At 38.8% G+C, this 11,456-nt stretch overlaps 1 protein-coding gene across 1 annotated transcript in view; it reads left to right on the forward strand.

Moving 5' to 3' along the window:
• Positions 1-11,130, forward strand: part of LOC126108380 (protein grainyhead-like) — a 151,629-nt gene extending 140,499 nt beyond the window's left edge. The window contains exons 10-11 of the mRNA XM_049913593.1: positions 10,048-10,513; positions 11,056-11,130. Coding sequence (XP_049769550.1) covers positions 10,048-10,513; positions 11,056-11,130 — 541 coding nt within the window. The remainder of the gene's footprint in view (positions 1-10,047; positions 10,514-11,055) is intronic.
• The last annotated feature ends 326 nt before the right edge of the window (positions 11,131-11,456 follow it).

Genomic DNA, 11,456 nt, shown 5'->3' on the forward strand with positions numbered 1-11,456 from the left:
TCTTATGTTTCGATGAAATATGCTAATTCCTTCCCCACTTGGAAACACGATGTCCACTGAAAGTGTGCCCTTAGTTAGAAGGACTTCCCTTAAGCAGGTATACATATCAACTGACTTCATTCTAAAAAAGTTGCAACTCTAACACCAACTGCTACAGGAATTTTTCCATGAGTGATCCCACCACTATCCACTACACTGTCACCTATAAGCTATGCAAGTCTCGCCTTCGGATACCTATTGAGGTGCAGCGCGTGCCAAGTGAAACCTCATCTACTGATAGACCCAATAAATTATGTTTCCTAGAGCAGTGGAAGTTAATTTAAATCCTTTAAGTCTCTTTACAAAAAAAAAAAAAAAAAAAAAAAAAAAAAGTTTGAATGGGGTAATGGGGGTCATATATGTTACTAATATCTGCATAACATTGAAAGCTTAAGAAATGCACATTCAATTATCAACTCTGTTTACACGGCCTACTTCCACGTCCTCGGTGTATCCTCTGCAGTTAGTGTGCGTCATGTAACAGACAGAAGATGGCAGGTGTGAGTTTCAGCTAGAATGTATTGGCTAAGGCGCATACGCCCTTACAGGAAATTCTGGTCCTCGAGGGTGGGTTGAATGCTTTGGCCTAGTAACCCATCTCTTGGAAAATAATGAATCTCCACTGAAAATCTCAGCACTATGTCGTGGAAACAAAACAGAATTTTGGTTAAATGATGCAGGCAAAACAAAGGCTAATGAACTTAACAATTTGCAACATACATAGTATGAACCAAAAAGGAAAAGAGGTTTTTGATGAACTGGAAAGAATTAAAGTAGACTTCTTTGTTCTAACATAGATGAAAGCAAAGGGTACTGGAAATGAAGGAGTTGGTCAGTTTGTCCATTTTTATAGAAGAATTAGTAAAAGTGAAAGAGCCAGTAGAGGAGTATCGATCATAATACGTCAGAAACTGAAGGGTAACCTACAGAAAAGGTTTATGTCCTTAGAACCGACTGATGGCACTGGTAACATAATCTTTTGTAAAGATTTGATGAAATTAATACACAGAAAGAGAGATACCCTATGGGGGATGTTAATTCCCAGACAGGAAAGGCAAAAAACAGTGAGTTCGTAGAGACATGATGAAGAAACAGGTACAAAAGTGGTGGAAGAATGCTTGACTTTTGTGAAGTGTTCTCATTTAGGATACAGAATGAATACTTTCCTCACAGAAAAATACAGTCCTTCGAGAATTCATCTAGGTATATTTATGTAACATGCATAACAGATGTATGATAAAACAACAAAATTCAGAATTATAGATGTTAAGAGCCTACAGAAGTACAGAATGTGGAGCAGACCATTTTATTGTCGAAGGAAAAGTTTTCTATAAGAAAATCAACACCTACAGCAAGAACGAAAACCACAGTAAAATTGCTGAAGCATCCAAATATAATTTGGGAAGTTTGCAAAATTCTGTGGAATTTCTATACAATACAAGATTGGCCTACAAATTAAATAATATTACGAGCATCTACGAGTCTATGACAGCAACATTGTACAGTGAAATGAATGAATGCATTCATAGTGCAGCGTGAGAGTCTCTAGGCGTAAAGGATAGTTCTGAGAATATGGATCCAGAATGGTGGACAAAGAGTGTCGAGGAAATAGAGAAAGAGAAGAAACATTTATATCAGAAGTGGGGAAACACACAGGAGAGCAAAGGTAGGGAGTACTATGAAAGGTGCAACAGAAGGGCTAAAAAAGAAATTTAAGGAGCAAAACAGGTGATGTGGACCCAAAAGAGTGAGGAGATCAATAGGTATGTGAGAAGTACCAAAGTAAGATATGCCTGAAGAACAATAAATCACCTTACAGGAGGTAGTAGAGAGAAATCTACTGTCCTAATCATTAGTGTGGATGAGTGGTAGAAGCATTACAAAAAGCTGTTTAGTGAGAACAGAAATGAGTGCAAACAGGCAGTATACCAGCTGGTAACGTGAATGTGGAACCAGCAGTGCAGAAAAAAAAGAAAAAGATTCTCAGGTGAATGAAACATAATAAATCCCAAAGCCACCTGATAGAAAAACATATGAAAGAAATTTGGAAACATGTTTAGTGTTAACATATCTCGAAAAAGCATAGGAGGAAGTCCCATTAACCGAGCAGTGGCACGGTATGCCATTGACCTGTTATATATATAGGAAGTATTAGCTGATAAACCTGGCGTTGCATGTATATTCGTTTTTCCAATTAGCTTACAAACATAACTGTGTTTTCAGTGTAATGTTAAAAACATTTCATTTCCATGTATTCATGAAAACACCTTCAAAATCGTGACGCAATCTTGCGAAGAAATATCCGTAATATACAAATGTATAAGTACAGCTGCTTCATGTGCACAACACAATTTTTTAAATATCTCTGTGGCAATGCCTCTTCGTTGCTCCATAGCTAGGATGTTGTTTTTTCCTACAGCCATTTGCGTTTTGCAGTTGAAAGCTGTCAAAAGAAATTCCAGATGCCAGGGGTTTCCTTAAGTTGACTCAACTACGGGAGTGTTGTCGTAAAGAATAAATATTTTTTTTTTTTTTTTTTAAATGCATCTCAGTGTTTGACATCATGTCTCTTGAACTGTGTGTTATACAATGATGTATTTGTGTAGGTACATTCAGTGGCTTATTTGGATACTGTCTGCAAAATTTACTGTGCATAGAGGGGTAAATTAAAAAGTCATGCACGATGTGGCAGTTTTCCACACACCTCATTATGGCCTTGTATTCCCTGAAGTATAGCGGCGATTCTTGCCTAACAGTAAGGGATGTGTGTACCAAGTTTGGTTGGAATTCATCCAGTCGTTAGAAGATGTGGAAACGCACACGCACACGCTCACTCAGGGTGTGATCAAAAAGTAAGAGGCATTTCTTAATTTTGCAGGCTTTATACATCTGATTTTCAAAATTTCTTTTATCTCCTTGGTACATATGTTTTTGGATGTATGTTTGCATTTTCGGTTGCTTTGAATATTTAGCATATTGCTGACAGTTAAAAATGTTATGTGTGTTTCTAAGTGCTTGATGAATTTCCAGTTTTGAAAAAGAAGTTTCATTATATTTTGCGTAAAAATTGGAACAATGTGCAGCACTGCATTCAAAATGTTGACTGTGGCTATTGCGAATCTACTACGAGTTAGACAAGCGTTTGTGAATGATTTAAACATTTCAAAGGGGATCGAGAAGACATTGAAAACAATGCTCTGGATGCCCTAGCACATTAATTACTGTTGATAATGTGGAAGGAGTAAAGAAAATGGTTACGGAAAATCACCGAATCACCATCAGGGAGGTTGCTGGTGATGTTAGCATATCCTTCGTCTCATGACAAGCAGATTTTTGGCTGTGATATATAGATATTACGTTGAAACTGAGGCCCAATTTTCTCAATGGAAACTGCGCGAAGAGCCAAGACTGAAAAAAATTTGACAAGTTCAGTCACATGTGAAGGTGGTTCTCACTGTTTTCTTCGATTACAGCACGGTAGTACATCATGGGTTCCTGCCTGATGATAGTATGATAAATAAGGAATGCTATGTAAATAATAATAATAATAATAATAATAAATTAAGGATCATATATCAGAAATCCCAGAAAACAATGCAAAAATACTTCTAGGAGATTTTAACGCTCAGATTGGAAAAGAAAAGAAATTCCGCAATATTGTCGGCAACTTTCCCGCACACAAACGAACCAACAAAAATGGAGAAAGGTTAATTATGCTCTGTAAGCAGTTTAAACTCAAGCTAATGTCAACACGTTTTAAACATCTTCCCAGAAAACAAAAAACCTGGGTATCTCCGATAAAGAGTATCGGAGAATTTCAAATAGATCACGTTGCCATCTCCTCCAAATGTGAAAAAGAAATATTGAACACATGTGTCCGAAAATCTCTAAACCTCGACTCCGATCACTATCTCACGAAAATAAAAACTAAACTGATCCCACAAAACAAACAGAAAAGCAGAAACGGTGAATATAAAAACAGAAATAAAATAAATTTTGATCTTACAACCCTGAGAAATTACAACCTTAAGTCCAACTCTAACCTCAAGGATTTTCAGAAAAAACTAAAGACATTCTCCCCTTCACAAAACCTCCAAGAATTTCAGAACAACTTGATTGAGGCAACAGAAACAACCTTTCCAAAAAAGAGCAAACCGAGACACCCATGGTGGGACAGCAACTGTAATGAAGTTCTGCATGAAAGACTTAAAGCCTGGAAAAAGTGGAACTCACATAAAACTGAAAACAACTTTGATGAATTTAAGCAAGCCAGAAAGAATGCCTCGAAAACTATTCGCAACACCAAGAGACAATATGAAAAACAACAACTGGACTCAGTCGAAGAGAATTTCAAGAAATGCAACACGGCAGCTTGGTACAAAACATTCAACCAGAAACTCCGAGGATACCAGTCCCCTTGCCTAAACCTTATGAGAAATAATAAGACTCTCGCCACCAGCAATACTGAAAACTGTGAAATCCTGGCTGAATATTTTGAGACACTCCTAAACTGCCAAACACCCATCCAGACTCTCAGTTTTACGCAACCAGAAACATTACCAACACATTCAACACCTCCGACACGAGAGGAAATCTCAAACATAATCAAAAATCTCAAAAACAGGAAAGCATGTGGAGAAGACACAATTACAGCAGAAATGCTCAAGCTTGGGGGATAAACATCAGTAGAAGCACTACACAAAGAACTTGAACAAGTATGGGAAACCACAAAAATCCCAAGTCACTGGAAAACTGCCCTAATTCACCCTTTGTTTAAAAAAGGTGACAAAAGGGATGTTAACAACTATCATGGAATATTGCTTCTCCCAGTCCCATACAAAATTCTATCAAAAGCCCTGCTCAATCGTGTATCACCAATTATAGAGGGAAAACTTGGAGAATATCAAGCTGGCTTCAGACCAGGAAGATCCTGCGCCGAACAAATTTTTAACCTCAAAAGAACAATGAACTATTTATCTACAAGGAGCAAGAAATATTTCATAACATTCATTGATTTCAAAAAAGCTTATGACTCAATCGATAGGGACACACTCATCAAAACACTTCGAGAATATGAAATAGATGAAACAACAATCACCATAATCAAAGAAACATTAACAAATACAACATCAAAAGTAAAATTCCAAGGAGAAATTTCACGGCATTTCGAGGTCAAAACCGGCGTCAGACAAGGAGATTCGCTGTCCCCGGTACTCTTCAACTGTGTTCTGGATAAAGTCATAGCAGAATGGAGAAAACTTACGCAAAAACATGGAGTTGAGAAAGTCCAAATTGGAGGGAAGTGCTACAAAGCCATTGAAACCAACTGTTTTGCCTTCGCTGACGATCTCGCCTGTTTAGCTTACACACAAAAAGACACAATAAAACAAATAGAATTACTTAAAGAAACTGCTGAAAAAGCAGGCTTGCAAATTTCATTTGAAAAGACAGAAATCATTACAAATATAAAAAATCCACCAAAGAAAATAACTACGAAATACGGGAAAATACAGGTATCTAAACATTTTAAATATCTTGGTGAACTAATTCAGCCTGTGGCAAAAAGTCATCCAGCCTGCAGGGCTAGAATACAAAAACTAGAGACAGCAACTCACTACTGCAGACAAATGTATTCAAAAAAATGTATATCCAAAAACATTAAACTCAGACACTACCAGACTGTCATTAGACCGCAGATACTATATGCATCAGAAACACTGGCAAATTTTATATACACGGAACAGATAGAAAATCGTGAAAGAAGAATTCTGAGGACAATTCTTGGACACAGGAAAATAACAGATGATCAAGGCAAGCCTGTATACAGACTAAAAAGCAACAAAGAAGTGTATACGAAGTGCAGCAAAATTACAGACGAAATTAGAAAAAGAAGATGCTCCTTTTATGCTCACATCATGAGGATGAACCCGAATAGGCTTACAAAACAAATATTTTCGTACATCGCAAATCTAAAAAATAAAAATTTATGGTTTATCAACACAGAAAGGGATCTAAAAGAAATGGACATAGATCAGGAAACAATATTTAACAGAAACCTTTTTAGAAAAAAACTGAATTCATTCACGGGTTTCGGTGTGAAAATTAAGAAGACTTGTGGAACTAAATGGTCTGAAGAGAGAAAAGCTGCCTTCAGCGCAAGAATGAAAGAAGTGTGGATTGAGAGAAAGAAGACGTCCCAGAAGCGCAAGAAATAACTGTTTTCACGGTCTTTAATGGCCAAATTTGTATAATAATAATAATAATAATAATAATAATTATTATTATTACCGAAACTTTTTGATTACATCTCGTACATACATGTACAATATGTATGGATATAGAGGGTGATTCACAAAGATATGGAAATATTTTAATATGTTGTTCTACAAGTGAAACTAAAGAAAAAAGTTAATATAAACATAGATCCGTAAATCTTTAGTTACAGAGTTACGGCTAATAAAAGATGTTGCCTAAAATTTAGCAACTTCGCATTAAGAATATAGAAATGCTTATGTCGTTGTTGGCAACTGTTAGTGAAATGTTTGTCGTTTCCTAACCTCGAAACGACTTAGTTTTCTGTGCAATTGCATGGAATTAAAAAAAAAAAAAATATTATGAAATTACGCCTTAGTTAAATAATCTTCTGATGTAGAGGAACCAAAGTTGCTGAAATAGTTTATCGGAAAATGTTTTGCTCGTAACAAAAAGATAAAACACCACATACTTTGGATTTCATGGTTTACTGCTCTGTAAATGTTCTCAAATGTAGGTCTCACATCACAGCCTGATAATGTGGAGGTTACCTTTTTGCATTTGGTCATACTTATTTAAGTGCTTCAAACACCTGTAACTTACTGCCTATTGTTTAAGAGTTTGCAGTGAATTAAGGGTGCCAACTGTAATTATCAATTTCTGCTCACCTCCGATCTGAAATTGTCACAGTATTTCAAAGTCTGTATCTCCACATCAGTGAGAGGGGAGATGTAGCTCACTGCTCTCTCAAGCTGTGGCAGCGGTTCACTATATGACAGTGGCGTTGTTTCCACAACTGAAACTTAAATCATCATAGTTCAGACAATTTGTATGAAATATTTATAAATTATATTCAACAACCTTCCTTGTGCATTAGTGTATCTATTATTGAAAAATCTGTACAGCATTTCTTGAGATTACCCTCCATATACAGAAGGGTGCAAGCAAGCAAATGACTGACTGTGTGTGTGTGTGTGTGTGTGTGTGTGTGTGTGTGTGTGAGAGAGGGGGAGAGAGAGAGAGAGAGAGAGAGAGAGAGAGAGAGAGAGAGAGAGAGAGAGTTACACTTCTTTACTTCTTAAATAAATTGCATGAGATACGTATCTGTCAAGATTTTGGATGAATCTTATTAAGATTGTGTGTTTCTCAAAATCACCAAAAAGGCAATTGAAACACTTCCGTTTGTGCACGTTTGCATAAAGACAATGGGGATTGTGGATCCACCTTGATGCAAAACACGTTTGTGTTATTTATTTTCTTCACAAACTGGTTTCAGTAACAATATCCCGATCATCAGTCGGTTTTTTCTTTATTCGGAAACACGCAAAATTACCATTGTTATAAACATTTCAAAACATTAGTACGTGTGTACTGTTTCTTTCCATCTATTGTGTTGTGTGAACAGTTTTATAATACCTTATTTACTTGAAATGACAGCATGGAGTCTGTATCTGCTGTCATTACTTACGGCACTTTTATGGATGTGTTTGCCATTTTTTTGGCTTGCAGCATGTCACCTGCACTGTATGTGTGACTGTTGCTAACAAATATGAGAAAGTGAATCCACTTACATCAACATTATACTACTGGGAATTGTGGTAGCGTGCATATGATTTTGGTGTGCACTAGGTTGTTACCTAATTTGTCATTTACTCATGACTGTCGGTTGTCTTGCAGCTGCTTTTTAACGCAGAAAATTATAACTTTTACAGCTTGGTACATGCAAACAGCAAGATGGCATAATGTTTTGAATTATGACCACGGTGTAAAAGTGGTCTTTCTGTGTTTAATAGCAATTGAACATGAGTATATAACAAATTACATAATAACCTATTCACACCAAAACTATGTCAACAACACTACCACGATCCCAGTATTATACTGCTGACATACTTAAGTTCACTTTTTCATATTTGTTAGTAACAGCTGCTAATACAGTTGCAGATAATTTGCTTTGTGCCAAAGAAATGGTGACAAAACAGGGAAGATATGCCAGAAATAATGGCAACTGACATAGACTTAAAGGAAATAAGGTATTGTAAAACTATTCACACAATACAATATTTGTAATGAAACAGTACACATGTAATGATGTTTTGTAATGTTTATGACAATGGTGATTCTGATGTTGGCGATATTGTCACTGAAACTAGTTCAGGAAGAGGCAGACTTACAATCCACATTATTATTCTTATTATTGTCATAATCATTATAGGCATCTGACCTCCTCATGTAGCGTAACATGCAGTGTGCTAGGTAGCGAGACAGGGAGGTATGCCAGACTCAGTTCCAATCTATTCAGCAGAATAGCAGCTGTGGGCTGCTGCACCAGCTAGCTCAGTTGCAGTTTCTAGACACTTCCCCACCCTCATTCAGGCAAATGGTGAGCTGGTCCCCAAATCATACCTCAGAGAATCAAGTCTGCAACATTTAAAACACAGTAACACACAGAAGAAAGTTTACACGAGAGTTCATTCCATTAGGTTACCTCCACGACTGTAGTGTTGTGAAGTGCATCGGGACACAAAGTTAAAAAAATAAGATAGATTTTCCAAATTGAGGAAAAAGACCTGTAGTAGACAGGTAGACTGAGTGTGGGGGCTGTAACAAAGTGTGACCCCTGACAATGAATCTGCACCTGCCTGTACAGTAAGTACCATGTGCTTTTTTCTAAGTATATAGTTGTTATCATGCTATTAAACACTAAAAAAATATTTCAGTGTTTTTCATATGTGTATTATTGTGTGCATTAAGCTTCAGTGTAATTCTGAATGTGCAAAGCAACCTTTTTTTTTTAACAATGTGTAGACCATTTATGGTCTTTTACAGCTGGTTCTGTTGACCTTTACATCTTTTCTGCTCTTACACAATGTTCCCTTCTCCACTTTGCCCCAGTTTTCTCCTCTCTTCTTCACACACTCCTTCATGCCCAGCGATCCTTCTGTCCCTCGGTGTTCCTCTGGGCTGACTGCCTCCTGCTGTCGTTTCGTGGGCCTGCCTCAGTACACTGCCAAGTTGCATTCTTCAAGTGCCCATACCATCTTAATCTTGTCTTCTCTGTGGTCTCCTCTTTCACTGCTTCATTCCTTCCTCTTTCCATTCTTGTAAGCCCTAACCTTCTTCTGTGAACTTTAGTCTCCCAGCCCCATATTGAGCTCACCCGCCTTTTCTCCATTATCCACATTTCTGATGTGTGCACGAGTATTGCAGTAAAATTTGCTCTGTTTACTGTTCAGTTGCATTTTGGTGATATAGCCTTGTTCCATATTGGGCTTCATACAATCTAGAGGAATTTCTTCACTTGGCTTACTCTCTCTTTTCTTTTATTACGCTCACTAGGTGAACTTTCATTTTCTTTAGCACTTGTCATGTGACATGTATATCTGTTGCTACTCCCCAGTTATTCTTCATTGTCACTATCATGTCGTGCTCCTTTGCATTAAATTTAAATCCCTAAAGTAGATAGTAGATAGTGTAGCCCAAAAGAGACTACTTGCCGAATAACAGAAGTATTTAGACATCGACGGGCGCACACAGAAAAGAATGGTATGTGTGTGTGTGTGTGTGTGTGTGTGTGTGTGTGTGTGTGTGTGTGTAAGCTCATCAGAGGATTTCTTCTGTACCTGTCGCCTACTCAATGTTTCTGCCATTTAGTGACTGGCCTCTTTTACTGCTGAACTATTTACATCCTGCCAGGACTTTGCATTCTGTATTAATGTAGATTAGTGTTGGACATACTTTCTCACTGTGTTCCAGGTCGATGTGGAATGTCCTAAAAAAACGCAGTGGTGTGTGTGGTGAGGCTGTCGCTCATCCGGCTCAAAAGTGTGCTACACCAGAGGATAGACAGTTTGTGAATGGCAGTGGCCCATTACATGTGCCGGATGTTAACAGGACTGGTGGTGGTGGTGGTGGTGAAGGCTCTGCTTGTGGCAGCTACACTTGCGGTTCATGCAGCGCGACTTTCTCGTCAAAGTATAGACTCGTAAGACACGTCTTTGTCCACGTCGGTGGCGTGCGACCTCCACCGCACGTCTGTAGACTCTGCGGAGACGTGTTTCACACAGGAGGCAGCCTACGCGTGCACCTGAAGCAAGGCGAGTGCGCGGCAGTGGCGGGGTGCAGCGTTGCTGAGAGCGCTGGAGATCGGAGGCTCTCCGGCACGCGCAGAATTGCACCGGGCAACTCACTCGCCCCTACTGTGGATGGCAGCAAGGAAAAGGTTTGTAACAGAGCACGACAACCCTCCACCTGTACTGGACGTAATACACAGACAGAAAAATCAAAACAGAAGCACCGTAATGGTGACTGTGGAAAATCACCCCAATCTGCTTTCGAACTGGGTCAAAATTCGTCAGCTCGGAAACGGAAACGGCAACGGCCGTCTGTGTGTTCCTTCTGCCACAAAATTCTTTCCGACCCTTCGTGCCTGAAGCGGCACGAATTAATTCATACGCAGAAGAAACAGTTTCACTGTGTCGATTGTGGTAAGCATTTCACACAAGCTCGCTATCTTCAGAAACACAGACAAACGCATTCTGAATCCGCACAGTTCACGTGCAACGAATGTGGCAGATCTTTCAAGCGAAGTGACACTCTTCTGAAACACAGAATAGTACATAGTGAAGTGAAACCATATAGGTGTGGGGACTGTGGTAAAACTTTCAAATTACGTAGTTACCTCTTACATCATACTAGAATTCACATCGGAGAGAAGCCGTACGAGTGCGACGATTGCGGTGTTTCTTTCATGCGACTTTACAGTCTTGTGGAACACAGAAGGCAGCATTCTGGGGACAGGCCGTACAAGTGCAACGTGTGCAGCGCAACTTTTATTAGGGCTGTTACGCTAAGGGAACACAAGAGAATCCACACAGGGGAGAGGCCGCACATGTGTGGCAATTGTGGCGAGACTTTCTCTCGCGCTGCTGGTCTTCGGAAACATAGGCAACTCAGTGCTGCGGAAATGCTACCCAAGTGTGATGACTGCAACAAATCTTTCGAATTTGATGATCTCCTAAAGCAACTCGTAGTAATGCGAGCAGAAGGGAGGTCACACCAGTGTATCAATTGTGGCAAATCTTTCGTACGACCCTTCGAGCTTACGACTCCGTACGAATGTAGCTATTGTGGGGAAATTTTCTGCCGCATTAATGCCTTGAGAA

This window comes from Schistocerca cancellata, chromosome 11 (assembly GCF_023864275.1).
Source record: "Schistocerca cancellata isolate TAMUIC-IGC-003103 chromosome 11, iqSchCanc2.1, whole genome shotgun sequence".
Classification (NCBI taxonomy): domain Eukaryota; kingdom Metazoa; phylum Arthropoda; class Insecta; order Orthoptera; family Acrididae; genus Schistocerca; species Schistocerca cancellata.